The sequence below is a fragment of the Carassius gibelio genome, chromosome A4 (genome assembly GCF_023724105.1).
Source record: "Carassius gibelio isolate Cgi1373 ecotype wild population from Czech Republic chromosome A4, carGib1.2-hapl.c, whole genome shotgun sequence".
Taxonomy (NCBI): domain Eukaryota; kingdom Metazoa; phylum Chordata; class Actinopteri; order Cypriniformes; family Cyprinidae; genus Carassius; species Carassius gibelio.
This window is the reverse complement of record NC_068374.1, coordinates 28,663,650-28,682,109: the sequence shown is the minus strand read 5'-3', so window position 1 is coordinate 28,682,109 and position 18,460 is coordinate 28,663,650. Positions and strand designations below refer to the sequence as shown.

Below are 18,460 nucleotides of genomic sequence, written 5' to 3'. Positions count from 1 at the left end.
CAAGGTTTTTAGAAGGAATACATTTAATGTACACATTATCTGGGCTAGCTGAAGTGAAGTGAAGTGAAGTGAAGTGAAGTGAAGTGAAGTGACATTCAGCCAAGTATGGTGACCCATACTCAGAATTTGTGCTCTGCATTTAACCCATCCGAAATGCACACACACAGAGCAGTGAACACACACACACACACACACACACACACACACACACACACTAAATATCGAATCTAACCAAAGAAGACATACATAGTTTAAAAATAAATAAAAATTGTCCACAATCCACTTTCCAGGCTCAAAATCTCTCTCATGGACGCTAAGAGACAGGTCTGACCTTTCTAATTCAGGTACCAGCTGAGATCCCACCCAAATTGAGCCATGTCGGCTGTAGGAAATGAAGGCATGGTAGCCTCTCCTTTTCATTTGCATCCAAACCCAAAGCATTTTAGTGTACCAAATACTATCACAAGCATAAACAGTGATAGCCAGAGCAGCTCCTAGCTCCACAAATAACACAAGCAGAACCACAGCAGCCTTTAAGGTTAACAGGAGAGTCATGCGTGCATACATCTCCAAACACCTGCCGGAAAACGATGGCGAGCTGCTCTAAGTGTAACCCAGGGGCCAATCTGAGAGAAGTGATTTATTAAATAAAGCCAATCACAGCTAAATGGATTGTAGCCAGCTTTCAATGTCCTCAGCTTGGGGAAGCCTTTCCACTTATTTTTTGGCTAATGAAAGTAATTGCATTCTGGTCAATGTGCAAACTAACTAACATAGGAGCGAAGATCCCTCTGGATGACATGTATGCTGTTAAAACTCAGATAGAGGTGCGTTAATCTGGGAAGTAATGATGAAATATTTAAAGGAATAACACTTATGCCTGTCTTGGAAAGGTCTATCTTCTGGAAGTACGGTGATAAGAAGCGAAATATGTCATTTCCTAGATTGTTGTGGCTGAGACTCAACTCAATCAGGTGGGGAGGCCAAAAACACGGTTTGTCAATGGAAATAGAGTTGAAACTCAAGTCAGGAGACTCTAAGAACTTCATATCATGGATGTTTTTGGCAATCTCAGCGAGGTCTTTTAAACGGTTAAGGGTTTAGTAAGAGTTTTCTGTGATGAACATCCAAACCACCAGAAGCCACTCTTATCCAAGAGGTTGTTTGACAGGTTTAAGATTTGTAGAGACTTTATGGCTGAAATTAGACTGCATGGAAGAATGTTCATTCCTGTTCCGGAGAACTTCAGGTTCAGCTTCAGTTTGTTGACTAGTTCCATGCTAATGTTAAAAGTGGGGTATAGTGGTCGTGATGGTTGTGTACACCATCAAGCACAAACACTCGTAGATTGGTGATGTGATTCTGCTTTGGTAGCTGGAAGCCATCAGGAGTGACCTCGATGTGTGTGATGTTTAAAAACACTGTTTCCTCAAAAGATGATTTCCTAATATTTTTGAACAGTTTCACCATCACAGAGCTGTTTATCCAGGTGTCTACGATGCACAAGTTCCTGAAGACACACAAATCTCTGAAAGCCTGTAAAGCATCAGTCCTGATGGTACATTGGTCTGGAAACAACTTAACCAGCTGAATTTTTTTAGCTTGGGTTTGGTCAAAATCCAAAATCATGTTATCGAAAATGTCGAAATGCTGGCAAAAAGAGCCATTTTCATAGTTTTGCAGTTCTGTTCCATCTCCAGATATGATTTTTTTTTCAAACTGATATTTTGAAGAGGAGCAAAGTCATCCACATTAACGGAACTAGAATCCTTACTACCAATTGCAAGGTTGGAAAGGTAACTTAAGTTACCAAATGAGCCTGGAAGTGCATAACTGGGATATGGATTGCTGGAAAGGTCTAGCATCCTTAGCTGGGGCAAACACAAATTAGGAATGACGGTCAGATGGTATTTTCATTTCAGAGTTGCTGCTGAAGGCATCAGGGGAGATGTATTGAAGTCCACAGTGTGTCACTTTGAGGAAGCAGAAATGGGTTAAACCAGACAGATCACCGTGATCAATGCTGGAGACATCTAAGTAGGCTACTCTATGCTGTTTGATAAATGTGATTGAATCCTTGTTAGATTATTATTGGAAATATCTTTTGTGTGCTCAGTCAAATTGGAACAATATCCAGATTCTTCGCCCTGTGATTTTAACAAAATCAGTAAGAGGCATGAGATAAGCACAGGCCAGATACTGGATGACATCCTCTGAAAATAAAAAGGTATATGTTAAATCCTGAATTAATTATATATGCATTCATTTATTTTGCTAAATGTGCAACGGAACAGCTAATGCACAAATACCTGTAAAATAATCTAATAAAAATATGTAAATATAAAAATAAAAATGTAAATACATAAATCAAACTATATATTAAAATGGAAAATATGATAAATAGATATTATAAAATATCATAAAATAACATAAAATATTCTATTTTACAGTTTCCTGTACTGCAGATTATTTTTTACATATAACAGTATTAAAACATTAAATGACTGCTGTGTACTTGATTATGTGGCCTTATAAAGACACGTCTGCACATGTTATTAACCATATTAACAAAACAAAACAAAACATTCACAACGGTATTTTCCAGAGTACTTGAACTTCCCTAAATTCACAGTACTCATCTTCTCTAAATGCCCAGAGGGAAAACCTTAAATGGGCAATAGTGTGCAATACCTCTAAAGTGATTTATCTTAAATGTATCTACCACACATTTAGTTAGTTTAGTTTTGTTACTGAAAAGTCACATTTCAGTATGACTTAAACCTATTGACTCCGCATTTGCATATTTAAAACACGCTTTATTCACTCATGTTAATGCTTATGTTAAAGCTCTAGTTGCAACACCTTCCATCAGTGCTCTCTATTCAATTTCTATAATGTGCATGTCTGTATATATATAGAGAGAGAGTAGAGAGAGATAGAGAGAGAGAGAGGAAGTGAGAGAGCGCACTTAAAAGTGCTAGGATTTCATTGAAAATGTTAATGCACTAATTAAAGGGCCATATAGGTCAGTCTAAATGGGATGAGAGGGATTTGTTTAATAATGAGATTTTAAATATTTAACACCAGTCACAATGATAATGGTTTCAGGAGGGAGAAATAACCAGACTATTGTTGTGGTGACATTGCTAAGGTCAGGTATAAAAAGGAACGGTGGAGGGACTTTCGTTACTACTGTCTTACAAGAAAATTGTGATTATGCACCTTTGTTTATATTATGAAATGAATTGATTAACAAAAGACGTTTATACATACATGTTTGTTTTGTTCTTGGGTGTAGTTTAGATAACTACATCTGTGAAACTATATTATCATAGTGTAGTAAGTTCGTGTGGCAAGGAAGAGGACAAAGGGGTCGGCTGGACTGCTGACGTATTTATTTAACCAAAACTAAACAAAGAACAAAGAAAATCACAAACACCCAAACGGTGACTCTTATTCTGACACGCTCTGTCAAACTTCCGGTTTACTCCTTCCGGTTTTCCGTCTCCGGTTCGGGTCAGCAGTCTGTCTCTCTCTCGCTTGCATCCGTTTCTCCTGGCGTTTTATACTCTCTCCACGCCAATTACTAGAACGAGAAACAGGTGATGATAATTTTTGCCCAAACCACTCACTTACCGCTCGTCTCCTGATTCTCTCTCCCGCTGCAGACTTCGCCAAACCACGCCCCCCCTGCCACATACCCCCACCGCCCGACTCAGGCCGGGGAGCCATCCGGCCTGCAGCTCCCCCCCCCCCCCCATTTCTGGAGAGGAAGTCGGCCACCGCCATCTGAACACCCGGCCTGTGGATCACCTTGAACTTAAAAGGCTGAAGAGCTAGATACCAACGAGTGATCCGCGCGTTGGTATCCTTCATGCGGTGGAGCCACTGCAGCGGAGCGTGGTCCGAACAGAGGGTGAACTCCCGTCCCAGGAGATAAAAGCGGAGGGTGAGGACGGCCCATCTGATGGCAAGGCACTCTTTCTCGATGGTGCTGTACTTAGCCTCTCTCTTCGAGAGCTTCCGGCTAATGTGCAGCACCGGCCGTTCCTCCCCCTCTATCTCCTGGGACAGGACTGCCCCCAGCCCCCTGTCCGATGCGTCTGTCTGCAACAGAAAAGGGAGAGAAAAATCAGGAGAGTGTAACAGCGGCCCGCCACACAGAGCAGCCTTGACCTGAGTAAAGGCCTGCTGACACGGCTCCGTCCACTGGACCGTATCTGGTACCTCCTTTTTAGTAAGGTCAGTCAAAGGGCTGGTGAGGTCCGAATAATTAGGAATAAACCGTCTATAATATCCCGCCAGCCCCAAGAACTGTCTTACCTCCTTTTTGGTCTTGGGTCGTGGGCAGGTCGCAATAGCGGCAGTCTTATCAATTTGGGGACACACCTGCCCATGCCCCAAGTGGAAGCCCAGATACCTTACTTCCACACGCCCAATCGCACACTTCTTTGGGTTGGCCGTGAGCCCCGCTCCCCTCAGCGACCTCAGGACAGCCCTCAGATGCTGCATATGCCGCTGCCAGTCATTACTAAATATAATAATATCATCTAGGTAGGCAGCAGCATATGCAGCATGGGGCCGTAGAATCCGATCCATGAGGCGCTGGAAGGTAGCTGGGGCCCCGAACAAGCCAAACGGAAGGGTAACAAATTGGTGTAATCCGAACGGCGTTGTGAAAGCTGTCTTTTCTCTGGACAATGGAGACAAGGGGATCTGCCAATAGCCCTTTGTTAAGTCCAATGTCGAATAAAAGCGAGCCGTGCCTAGCCGATCAAGCAACTCGTCAACCCGCGGCATTGGATACGCGTCGAATTTCGACACAGCATTCACCTTGCGGTAATCTACACAGAATCGGACTGAGCCGTCCGTTTTCGGAACTAAAACTATCGGGCTCGCCCAGTTACTATTAGATTCTTCTATTACCCCCATGTCAAACATAGCGCCCAATTCAGCCTGAACTACTTGTTTCTTGTGCTCAGGTAAACGATACGGCCGGCTGCGAACTACCACGCCCGGCTCGGTCTCGATATGGTGCTGAATTAGGTTAGTACGGCCCGGTAGGGGCGAGAAGACGTCGGCAAACTCTGCCTGCAATTTCGTTACATCAGTGAGTTGGGACGGCGAGAGGTGGTCTCCACCTGGAGCCAGGGCGAGGGATTGGGGTTTGATATTCGCCTCTGGCCCGAGATCATCCTCTCCGCCAATCACCGTTGCCAACATCACTGATTCCGCCTCATTCCATTTTTTAAGGAGGTTGAGGTGGTATATCTGACTGGACCCGTTCCTATCGGACCGTATTACCTCATAATCGAGATCTCCGACCTGTCGTGCGACCTCAAACGGTCCCTGCCACTTAGCCATTAATTTGGAGCTCGACGTTGGGAGTAATACAAGTACTTTCTCTCCCGGTGCAAATTTGCGTAACCTAGTTCCCCTGTTATACAGCTGGCTCTGGCGGTCCTGGGCTTGTAACAAATTCTCCATGGATAGCCGCCCCAATGTGTGGAGTTTTGTTCTCAAGTCCAGCACATACTGAATTTCGTTTTTGCCCTGAGACGGTCCCTCCTCCCAAGTTTCTCTCAGTACGTCGAGCACCCCCCGGGGCTGGCGTCCATAGAGAAGCTCGAAGGGGGAAAACCCCGTGGAGGCTTGTGGGACCTCTCGCACAGCAAATAACAAGGGCTCTAGCCACCTATCCCAATTTTTGGCGTCTTCGTGAACGAGCTTACGAATCATGGATTTAAGTGTGCGATTAAATCGTTCGACCAGGCCGTCGGTTTGTGGGTGATAGACGCTAGTTCGAATCGATTTAATGCCCAACAATCCGTACAGTTCGCGTAGCGTACGTGACATAAACGCCGTGCCCTGATCGGTGAGGATTTCTTTTGGAACCCCCACCCGGGAGATAAGACGAAACAGGGCATCCGCAACACTTTTAGCGGAAATGTTGCGGAGGGCCACCGCTTCAGGATATCGTGTTGCATAATCAACTATGACTAATGCAAAGCGATGTCCTCGTGCCGATCGCTCTAATGGCCCGATGAGGTCCATGCCAATTCTCTCGAAGGGGACCTGCATTAAGGGAAGAGGGCGCAAAGGCGCTTTTGGGGCGGCCGGTGGGTTTACCAATTGACATTCCGGACAAGACGCGCACCACCTGCGCACGTTGTCATGAATGCCCGGCCAAAAGAAACGGGCCATGAGGCGATTTAGTGTTGCGGCCTGTCCCAAATGGCCCGCCATAGGATTAGAATGAGCCGCCTGGAAAAGCATTTCCCGGCGGCTCTTTGGAATTAACAATTGGGTTGTATTCAATTTTGTCCGAGCGTCTTGGGTCACTCTATACAACCGGTCTTTTAAAATGGCAAAATACGGATAGGAGAGCGGGAGGGCAGGTTGGAGAGACTGGCCATCGATGGCGCGGACCTGTTGAAACGCATGTTTTAGTGTCTCATCCTGAGACTGCTCCAGAGGAAAGTCATCACGCTCCGAGAGAATTAGTCTCCCGATTTCGTTCGGTTCCCCTGAAGCAGACCACAGCGACCCTGGCTCAGTTTCTCCCACCTGTACCCGCACGGCCTCCTTCCGTGCCTTATTTCCCCAAGAGGCATCCGCACATAACGACCCCAATAAAACCGTAAACGCGGGCCAATTCGTTCCCAAAATTACCAGATGCCGGAGGTGGGGACTAACCGCCACCTCTACACTATGCTTTTGTCCCCGGAAATGAATGCTAATTGGGACAACCGGATACTCCACCACATCCCCGTGTACACACCGCACCTTAACCACGCGGCTTGTATCCAATGCCCCCGGTTGAATCAGGCTTTGATGGATCGAGGCCCCCGGGGCGGGACACGAGGAGGGCCGGGTGGACGGGACCTAGGGAGAGGGACAGGGCGAGAGAGAGAGGGGGGAGAGAGAGAAGGAGAGAGAGAGTTAGCAGGTGGGGGTGCGCCGACCCCTGGGCACGCCACCATGTGGTCCTCCGCCAGATGGATGGCCGAGTCCAGCGACGTGGGGCGGTGGCACTGGACCCACTCGGCCGTCTTCTTGGGAAGCCGAGCGATGAACTGCTCCAGCACCACCAGGTCGACGACATGCTCCACGTCACTTCCCTCGGCCAGTAGCCACTTGCGGCAGGAGTCCCGGAGCTGTTGGGCCATCGCGAAGGGCCGGCCGGCCTCGCCCAAATCCAGGGACCGGAAGCGCTGGCGATGTTGCTCTGGCGACCGGCCGACCCGCTGGATAATGGCCCTCTTGAGGTCGTCGAAGACCAGGAGGTTCGCCACCGGAAGTTGTTGCGCGGCCACCTGGGCCTCACCGGAGAGCAGGGGTATTAGGCGTACCGGCCACTGCTCGCGGGGCCACCCACAGGCCTCCGCCGACTTTTCGAAGAGCTCCAGGAAGGCCTCCGGATCGTCCTGGGCCCCCATCTTGTGAAGCGGCAGGTGCATGGGGGCAGCGGGCGGCCCGGCGGCCTCGGCGCGAACCTCCCGATCCATCCAGCACCGGAACCTCTCGCGGTCCTCCTGCTGGGCCTGAACGATGGCCTGGAATCGTCTCTCCTGATCGGTCCTCAGGTCCAGCAGGGCCTGATGTTGTTCTTGGTGCAGGACCGCGAGGGAAGCGATGATATCCGCAAGCGGCGTGGAGGACGGGCTTTGCATGGCAGCGGCGGTCCTTCTTCCTTCCCGGGTTTCGGCACCAGTGTAGTAAGTTCGTGTGGCAAGGAAGAGGACAAAGGGGTCGGCTGGACTGCTGACGTATTTATTTAACCAAAACTAAACAAAGAACAAAGAAAATCACAAACACCCAAACGGTGACTCTTATTCTGACACGCTCTGTCAAACTTCCGGTTTACTCCTTCCGGTTTTCCGTCTCCGGTTCGGGTCAGCAGTCCGTCTCTCTCTCGCTTGCATCCGTTTCTCCTGGCGTTTTATACTCTCTCCACGCCAATTACTAGAACGAGAAACAGGTGATGATAATTTTTGCCCAAACCACTCACTTACCGCTCGTCTCCTGATTCTCTCTCCCGCTGCAGACTTCGCTAAACCACGCCCCCCCTGCCACACATAGAAACTATAAATTAGCAAATATTACACAGAATATATGCACGGTTTTTCTTGTTATATAAAAATTTTCCATGTTTCCATAAGAAATGGGATTTTTTTTAAATGAATTCTAAACAAATTACTATATTTTTCTATTTGCTTTGGTATAAATGTGCTTTTCAAAATTCCCAGCAAAACATTACATTATCTGTTTGTTTTTTTCTCCCTGCTTTCTCTTTGCTTTGTTTGAAGTGTGTAATAAATAGTGGGTTTTGGGATTTACATGTAATCTCTCCATCTTGAGCAAGAACAGTGACAAGAAGGACTGGTTGATTCATGTGAAAAAGGAAAGGCAATATATAAATCTCTCTGCTTCTTTTAGAGAAATGTAAAAATCAGTCACTGGTTACTTAAGTAATATATGACATCATTTACAGTAATTAGCTTGCAAATTACCTTTTACATTTACACTTTAATTTTAAGATTCATATGCTATAATCTTCCTCCATAATGTGATGAACGATCACCCTACATTTTACGATTTTTATATCTTTAATAATTTACTCAAAATAATTCACTCCAAAAGACACTAATTTGTGTACGACCAAATTAACTTTCTCTGATTTAGAAACATAACATTCGAATACATTCTAAACATATTAATATCATTAATAAAAACAGGTATAACTGTTATTAAGTTAAGTTCGTAATATAATAATATGAGGAATGTTATAACAACCACTCGTTGGAATGTTTCATTTTAAACAGTCTATGCACCAGACTCGCGTTAGGTCTTCGATTTTCCGAAATAACCCGATTACGACGCGGGTAAAACTCTGGATCAATTACGGCGCATTCGGTTTTCCGAAAATGGCCGAACGCAGAACAGCCGCTTTCCGGAAGATCCGGGTGCTGGGGCTTCAACATAAACAGCAATGGCGGAGGCAGCGGCAGCGGCAGCGTCAACAGCGGTTATCGGAGGCTGGACGAAGCACGTAACCTGCAGGTTAGTGAAAATCATTCGACGGAAGTGGTTGTCGCGATATTAAACGGTCTCAAATACTAAACGCAGCTGCCTGTCCGTGCGTCGACGGCGAGGCATCGGATAGCGCCGCTGTCTTTGTGCTGAACTGGATGAGTGTGTGTTTGTTGTTGTAGCACACCGAATCAGCGATAAGTCCGACAGCGGCTGCTATTTGCGGTCCTTTCTTCCTCTGTGTGAGTGTTTATCTCTGCAACCTCCATGTAGTTAAAAACAACAACAACACGGCACTGAATCCTCCACATATGGCAGTCAGTTTGACAGCAAAGAGTATTTAAGGAAGCCGTTTAACAATTTCGACATCAGCCAGTGTGTCGGTGTAAGCCTTTATGATTTATGAATAGGAAATCATTTTCCAAGCTTTATTATTACTAAGTCTAGTCATGACTGTACCAAATAACCTTTTTTATTTATCAATATATCTAACGTTAGTAGTATACAGTAAAAGTAGTTGTTTTTGAGTTTTCAAACCTAAGCAATATGTAATGTTTACATTAACACTGTTGTCAAATGTAACATATGAAGGCTTATGTGGTTCAAGCTGTTTATACAATAAATGGTGTGAGCAATGTTTTATGAATCAGTCATAGGCTTTTTAAGGCTCTGATGCTTATTAGTATGACATGGGTATTGATCATTTTTATGTTAGAATGCAATAAAGCAATAAAGTTCATGCCTTCAGATGTGAAAAATCCTATGCAGGGGGTTCTGCATGCGTGTCAAGCTCAAAAAACATTTTCTTTTGTAGGTATTTCATGCACGGGCTTTGCAAAGAGGGTGACAACTGTCGATATTCACACGACCTCACCAGCTGCAAGCCAACCATGATCTGCAAGTTCTTTCAAAAAGGATGCTGTGCTTATGGAGACCGTTGCAGGTAAGTGAAACAATGCTGAAACGTTTAGACTCAAAATGTGCTTCAAAACCACCGCTGACTCTCTTGACTAGATCTGTGCAGATGTTACGTAACATCAAAGATAATGTAATCTGTATTTCTGTGTAATCTGTGTTCGGAGCCGTAACACTGGAGTGTTTAAATGTAGTAGTGGTAAGCAAGGCTTCTGAGAAATGCTGCCTGTAGCTTCAGTACGTACCCGTGATATTCGAGAAGCAGAATTTTCTGTTAACAAGTACCTGAGTTTGTCGCTTTCTTAAAGGGATAGTTCCCACAAAAACTGTGTGAGTATCTTTAATTGCAGACACTAAAGTGTCCGAACTAGGTGCCCCCAAACCGCGATTTCTATCAAGGGGGAAGACCGCGGATATGCACTCGTAATGACACTCCGGAGGTCTGTGCATGCCACTGATTTAATGCATTTACTTTACATTAAATGTTGCCATTTTTATATCTAAGCACACCAAGTGCCCTACAAACTGGCCTACAAACAGACTGTTTGTATTTGTGTTGTATTAATGCTGTCTATAGATATATGAATGCCTAAACTAATGCAACACAAATGCAAATGGTCTATTTGTAGGCCTTTTCTTTTTGAGTGCAACTACTGCCGTTTACATACCTTTAGACATTCAAAAAGAAATGGCCTACAAACAGACCGCCTTTGGCCATTGCAGTCAAATGCATCGGCACTGAGAGCAGTGCAAAAATTAGCCTGCGAGCCAGACAGTGCAGACGACGTTTGTCTCATATCTGTCTGCGGTCATGTGTATCCCCATAGTAACTGCTGCCCCCGGCTCGGCACTATGGGAATGTCTTTGTTTGCCGAGACTGTTCTATGACAGCATTACATCTGACCGAGATCTCCCTCTTGTTTGGCTTGAGAGGACTGTTTCCTGTGGTTTCAGGGTCTTGAGCTTAAATCTCTGAAGTCTGGAGTCCAGATTGATGTCTGACAGAGTTGTATTGTCAGCTTTGTCAGATGTATGGGGAGGTGCAGTGATGCTTTTGTCCCCATATGGGGTTTACCGCATTATTGTCCCTGTGTTTTTTTGCGAGAAGTGGGGGGGGCTGAGCTTTCATTAAGTGTGTGTTGAAAGGGCCTCAATGTATGCTTCATTATGGATGGATTCTTTTTTCCTGCTTTGTGTCTATCTCTTGCTGTCTCCTTCCATGTGCCTCCCCCCACACCAATCTGGGGGCCAAATAGAGCAGCACACTGCAGCATGCATGGCAATTACATAACCCCAGTGTGTTAACATGCATCTCTCTCTCTGTCTCCTGCTGCTGTTGCTACCGCCGTCAGGTTCATTCGGTTCATTCTGCCAGTCTGCAGCCACTTGTGCTTCCACCGCTGTCATTTATTCATGCGACCCCCACGTATAGACGGACACAGGCGCACAAACACATATTGGGCTAGGATAGGGCTGAAAGACCCAAGAAGGTTGAGGATGGAGAGGTCTGTGGAAGTTTAAGGAAAGCACTGAAGCATGTTTTGATGGGGAATAATGAGAAATATAAAGGTCAGAAGCTAAACTATGACGATGTCATCGGGCTTGTTAGCTATCGTCAATAATGGTATGCTACGAGTGCTTTTTTGGGGGAATGGTTTTCTGTAAGATTTCATTTAGAAATCGTATTTTCATTCTTGTTTTAAGTTTAAATAATTGATTTTTCAAAAATATATTTATAAAAATATTATTATTTATTAAAAATATACTTATTACTAAATTTACTAAAAACTAAAAAAAATTTTTTTTTTCCTGCAGCTCAAATTAAAGTGGTTTGATTTCCAGGGAACACATACATAATCGTAAATGCATACTTCAAATTCTTGAATGCATGTTGGTTTGAATAAAATGGTTTTTTTTTTTTTTTTTTTTTTTTTTAGAAAAGCAATATGTAACTTAGTACAAGTAAATCTACAAATGAAATACGCAGCATGTACATATTTTATATTACTCATATTACTTATGATATGAATTTATGATATGAATAATGATCAACACTTTATTTATTACAAACACTGTACCATGAATGCTGTAAAAAAATAACATTGAATTGTATTTACAATTAAAACCTTATCATTACCTTATTGCCAAATTAAAAACATGGCATCATCCTCTTGAGGAATTCTAATGGATTGGTTATTGTCTTAAACAATTACTGCATGTGAGAACTGTTCCTTACTAACAATTATGTTGTCTGTAACATGATGCAGGCAACCTAGCACTACATTTAAAACTTGTTCTTACACACTAGTAAGGTCGACTGGTTTATCTAGATTTGTTTTCTTGTATTGCTTTTGAAATGTTTAGCCATTTATGTTTCCATTAGCATGCTGAAGACTGTAGACCGTCTGCACTGTAAAGCCCACTCGGAAATGTTACATATTTAAATGAATCACTTCTGAAAGAAGCTAACTGCTGCATTATGATTGTGAATGAGACATGTACTCACCATGGTAACCAGACACACTTTTCAGGTTTGTGACTGTATCAGCTTGAGAAAAAAAAATATCACCATTGGGGAAACACTCGGACACCTAAGAAAGAAAAAACACCTAGGCGCTTAATGATTATAATGTGCTAAAGCCTGTCTAAAATGGTTTATCTGAAAACATTGTTTTAATAACAGCCAACACTCATTTAAATATGTTATACAAGTAAATAAGTAATAACATTTCATAACTATTCCAGACCACTGAGAACAAGTTTTTTAATTCAGAAGCTTTCCTTTCAGAGAAAAGCTATGTAGACCTAGGGGGACATTTTCATTGCATTGCTTACCTGGTGTATCAGTCCATATTTTATTATATTTTCATTAAATTTGCATTGTGCCTCAGGTATGAACATAGCAAACCTGCCAAGCAAGACGAAGTCTCTAGTTCTAAGCCGTCGATGTCGCTGACCGCTGCTCCCCTTGCTGGCACTCCTGATCCCGTGTCTGATGGGCCAGGTGGTACGACCGATGCCCAGGAGAAGCCCCAAGGCTTGGGGGCAGTGGACTGGGTCAATGCTGCCGAGTTCGTCCCAGGGCAGCCCTACTGTGGGAGGGGTGAGTGTAGCAGGGAAAGATGTTCAGTTGTCATTGCCAAGACAATCTGTGAAAACAGTGCCAGCAGATAAGCCAAGCATTCGGTGTACAACATGAAGGCTGTTTTACACTTAGGCTTTTATTTGATATCTGTTTGTTTGACCAGTGTTTTGGTTTGTCATAATAATGCTGTCACTGTTGTGGTTATTACTGTTTTTGTGGCACGCTTCTTCATTCCTGTATACAAGAACCAAAGGAACTGATTTTCACTTCCTGGAAAATAAATTAGAAAAAGTGTATCTGGAATTTCTTACTCTGATTCTTTGAAAGGCAGAGTGGGCTTGAACTAGCTACAACTTTTCAATACGTTTTGGTAAATAATTAGATAATGTATTGTTAATCCTCTACAATAAGATTCAATTCATTAACATTAATAAATGCTTTAAAAGTATTGTTCATTGTTAGGTCATTAACACAATACATTAACTAACAAATCTTATCGTAAAGTGTTACCAATTCATTTTACCATAGTTAGTGTTGCAGTTACACTTATACATTTGTCAAGTGCTTTTATACAAAGTGAGTACATTCAAGTGACGCATTTTATCAGTTATGAGAAAACATATCGTATTTACTTGATGTGCAGCGAATTCGATCGTTGGCACTCGATTGAGCCATTAATGGAATCAGTATTGCAGAACTCCAGACCGACACCACGCTGATATAATAGTATAGAAATTATACTAAAATAACACTGCTATGTTGTAATGTAGCCCATTAAATGTAGGCTTTTTACAGTTGCCAAGCAACATAGCAATTCTGCACATTCTTATAGAACATGTGGCCTCATGTGTGCATTTATCGCCATTTTATGACTACTTCAAACGTGGCGCATACAATCAAAACTCGCCGTTTTATAATGCAGCATAAATCAGCCCCCTTACTAAAGTTTGACTGACCCTCCAGACACAGGAGAGCTCAGGCTTTGCTCTACCAGTGTGCTCTCTTGTTCTTGCTGGCCCAGACCCTCTTCCATTTATCATAAAGGGTGACTTCATCAGCAAAGAGCTAAAGGAACCATGCTGTTTCTTTCCTAGTCTTTGGGTGGCGGCCAAAACTCCTACGCTCAAGAAAGCAGGTGCTTTTCTTCCAGCATTTACTGTGGTAGACCACATTACGAAACCGTCAAATACATCAATAAATCTTGCGGTTTCTTTCTTGCAAATTTCTCTCATGTCTCAGTTTTTTTTTATCCACAATAATGTGGTTGATTTCCTATCCCTATCCTAGGAACTTGGTCATTTAATCTTATAATATTTGTTGTTCCTTGCAGCTGACCCAGTGCCATTAGAGGGATCTGGACCTCTTATCGAAGAAGAGTACGAGAAAGAACTAGGTAACAAAGAAATGAAGAAACAGCTTTGTCCGTACGCTGCTGTTGGTGAATGTCGCTATGGCCTCAACTGCGCCTACCTCCATGGTGACGTTTGCGACATGTGCGGCCTACAGGTTCTCCACCCTTCCGACTCCTCTCAGCGCTCGCAACACATCAGGGTAAATAGCAGACTTGCATCTTTTTCTTAGACTCTTTTCATTTTGTGAAAGTTTTAGCGTAAAATGTCGTAATGTTTGTTTACGGCAGGCCTGCATCGAAGCTCATGAGAAAGACATGGAAATCTCGTTTGCCATCCAGCGTAGTAAAGACATGATGTGTGGCGTGTGCATGGAGGTGGTGTTCGAGAAAACCAACCCCAGCGAACGCCGTTTCGGCATCCTCTCCAACTGCAGCCACTGCTACTGCCTCAAGTGCATCAGGAAATGGCGGAGCGCCAAGCAGTTCGAGAGCAAGATCATAAAGTAAGACTCAAGATAATTAAATGTGTATTAAGTAAGATTCTGGGGAGATGATCTTCAATAATTTTTAATATATTATGACCGTTATTTTAGGATTATCATCTCTAATTGAAATTGTCCACCTCTTCTTTGAAAGATCAGTGCTGGTATAAAAAGAAGAACCATATTTTTAGTGACAAATCAATGTGTTCCCAATCAGGTCCTGCCCAGAGTGTCGAATCACATCGAACTTTGTCATACCAAGCGAATACTGGGTGGAGGACAAGGAGGAGAAGCAGAAACTCATTCAGAAATACAAGGATGGCATGGGGTACACAATTGAGAATTTTACTGATTAAAATAATAATTAAATACTGTCATTTACTCGCTCTATTGTCGTTTGCCTCCCATGGAACACAAAATGTGACTTTCTGAATTGCATTCTGGACACTCTAATCCATATGATGAAATGACAAAAATGACAAAATATGCACCATAAATGTTTTTCACTTTACTAGTGCACTATATTCCAGATCCAGATAATGAAGTCATACTACAGACATTATTCCTTGAAAATCCTTCCCTCCACTGTAGTTCTCAAATCAAATTTAATATTCATTTTTATCAGTTTTCATGATAAATGTGAGAACCAATTCTGTGTTGCTTCAGTGGTGTTAAATGGCATTGATGTGTCATTTTTGAATGCTATGCAGATTTTGTAGTCATTTGGTGGTGGGAAACTTTAAAGCTGCATTAGGGAACTTTTGACGCTCTAGCGGTTAATAAACAGAACTGCTTGCGTCTTGCGGAAGAACATCGTAGCCGGAACTACTTCTCTCTGTTTATGTCTATGAAGAATCCCAAAGGTACTGGGTTACTCCGCCGCGGTACCCCCGAAGCAATCTAAAATTGTCAGAATATAAACACTTATTATAGGTGCACCCTAGTTACTCAGGACAAGCTAAAAACACGGGTTGGAAAATGGATTCATGGTGTACTCACTTATTATATACATTTTTCTACATTTTGAACACAAACAAAGTTACGGACCGCAGCTCTGATTGGTTGTTTCTTAACGGGAGCAATGTATTTTCTGCAAATGGCAATAGGACCACTGGGAGGAGCCAGAGGAGCTTAATTTTTCCACAGATTATCTGTCTCATATTCTACTGTGAGGACATAATGACAGGTTTAACAAATATGTAAAAAATATATTTTTACAAAAGTTACCTACTGCAGCTTTAAGATTAGTAAATGACAGAATGGTAATATTTGGGTGCACTGTCGTTTTAAGCCTGAAGCATTTTATGATTCATTTGTTTATCTAATTAGCTTTGTCCATCTTCATACCCAGGAGTAAACCATGCCGATATTTTGATGAAGGCCGTGGGACCTGTCCGTTTGGAGCCAACTGCTTTTACAAGCACGCTTTTCCCGATGGACGCCTGGAAGAGCCTCAACCCCAGAGGAGACAGACCGGCTCCAACGGAAGAAACCGGGTAAAGCTTCTACTGAAGCCTAACGGCTGTTTTCTCCCAATGTTAGTGCCAAACTGAAAACTTTGTTACGTGAAAGCATATCGTATTTACTTAATGATGTGCTAGGAATTCGATCATTGGCACTCGATTGAGCCATTAATGGAATCTGTGTTGCAGAACTCCAGACGGACACCACTCTGGGATCTTTTCGACGAGCGGGAGAACAGCGACTCCTTCGACAACGAAGACGAGATGGTGACGTTCGAGCTCAGCGAGATGCTCCTCATGCTTCTGGCTGCCGGAACTGACGATGATGTCACCGACTCCGAAGATGAGTGGGACTTGTTCCACGAAGAGCTGGACGATTACTACGAGCTATACCTATAGCAGGCCTCCTTCCATCCTTCGCTAACTCCCTCCTAGACTAACCCTTGTCCCTATTTACTCTGTTTCTATCCCTATTAGAAACTAAACAGAACTGTCTTGTGTGACTGATGGGCAGTAGTGTCTTTTTTCCCCTGTGTTGTGGCAGTGCCTTCCAGCAGGCCATTAAAATGATTAATTCATTTCAAATTCAATAAATGAATATAAAACACACGTCAAAAGACATTAAAAAAATAGCTCTTGTGCTAAAAAATATTTTCTAGAAAGCCTTCTCCATTATGTGAGTCTGTCCATGTCTGGTTAATGTACTAGAAAAAGTATAAAGAGCAAAAACAAAAGTTATTTAAAAAGAATTGCAAGAAAGGACACTAAGTTATACAGTATATAAAATTGGAAAGATATATCTAACAAACCTTACTGAGTTCATCTCAGGTGTGGGTTTGACCTGTTTATCATTGACTGTGAGGATACAGCAACTGTGTATGACTTCACTAACTGGTGGCTGTTAATGCTTCTGATATTTTTGAAATATCCCTCTTCTCATGCACTGATTCTGACTGGGTGGGAGGTGGTGGTGGCGGGGAGCTTCCTGGAGGTCACAAATGCACTCGTCAACGTTCACACGGACAACTCGTGACATTAAACCTTATGTAATGTCCTTTTGTTTCTCACTCTTATTAAATTATCCACCTGTTTAGCCGTACCTTACTAGCTGTGGTATCCCATGGGAAGTCCCTATGAACTGAGTGTGCTGATAATTTGTGAATCTGGACTCCCAAAAGCAGACTTAAATGCGTTCAAATATGAAGCTGAATGTTCATCAGTTTAACTGTCTATTAATTGTAAATCTGTTTTGCTTCAGTGAATATTGCATTATTAAGATCAGCTGGCAGTAGTCAAACCACAAACCCCCAATTGTTATTCGGTTCTTGTCGAACTTGGTCGATATGCATATGTTTATACAGAAATGTGCTTGTTTTCTATGGTTCAGAACCATCCAATGTAACTTGAAATAAAAAGTTTATTATCAAATGATTAGATGTCTATGTGAATGTTATTGACGTATTATATAGTCATATTTAGGCTTAGAGATAAAGTATCCAGGGCATTTTAGTTGCCTCTGTAGTTTGTGTAATGGAGAATAGCCTACTGTCATGGTTTTAATTTAGCAGTTGTGCTGTGGGCTTATTGGAGGTTGAGGGCGGTTAAAGTATTATTCATGCATAAAGTATCGAATTTTTTGGAAATTAAAGTTATACCTAGCTACAAAAAAAAAAAAAAAAACATTTAGAAAACGACGGTTGTAAGTTTAAAGTCTTTTACAAATCAGCATTAAGAATACAGCTGACGCACACTGTAACAAACTACAGCATTTATAATGAAACAATGCTCAGACTCTTATAAATAATGATACTCATTAAGTTCATACCAGGCTTCTGATGTCCTACTTCAGGCTTCTGTGAGTGATTACGCTTGAATGCACATCATCTTTAAGACAAATGTGACTTGTCTATAAAAGTACTGCTTTGGAAAGGCATTTTGCGTTTTACTTGTTCTCCATTTTTATGGAAGCTGGTTTGTAAAAGACATTATATTCCTACATTATTATTATTTTATAAACATTATCATTCCAGAAACAAAGCATCTTTAAATAAAATGCTTTGCTGGTTTTATAATGAGATTGCACCCCCTCCCCCCCCCCCCTTTTTTTTTAAATAAATTATTGCTAATAAAA

At 42.7% G+C, this 18,460-nt stretch overlaps 1 protein-coding gene and 1 pseudogene across 1 annotated transcript; one reads left to right on the top strand and one right to left on the bottom strand.

Moving 5' to 3' along the window:
- Positions 1–429: 429 nt before the first annotated feature.
- LOC127976110 (uncharacterized) lies at positions 430–6,874 on the bottom strand (annotated as a pseudogene).
- Positions 6,875–8,936: 2,062 nt separating this feature from the next.
- LOC127976099 (probable E3 ubiquitin-protein ligase makorin-1) lies at positions 8,937–17,760 on the top strand. Its single transcript, XM_052580250.1, has 8 exons — positions 8,937–9,063; positions 9,848–9,976; positions 12,840–13,051; positions 14,364–14,584; positions 14,673–14,887; positions 15,084–15,194; positions 16,218–16,362; positions 16,519–17,760. The coding sequence occupies exons 1-8, from the start codon at positions 8,993–8,995 to the stop codon at positions 16,726–16,728; spliced, it is 1,314 nt and encodes a 437-aa protein (XP_052436210.1). The 5' UTR covers positions 8,937–8,992; the 3' UTR covers positions 16,729–17,760.
- Positions 17,761–18,460: the final 700 nt, after the last annotated feature.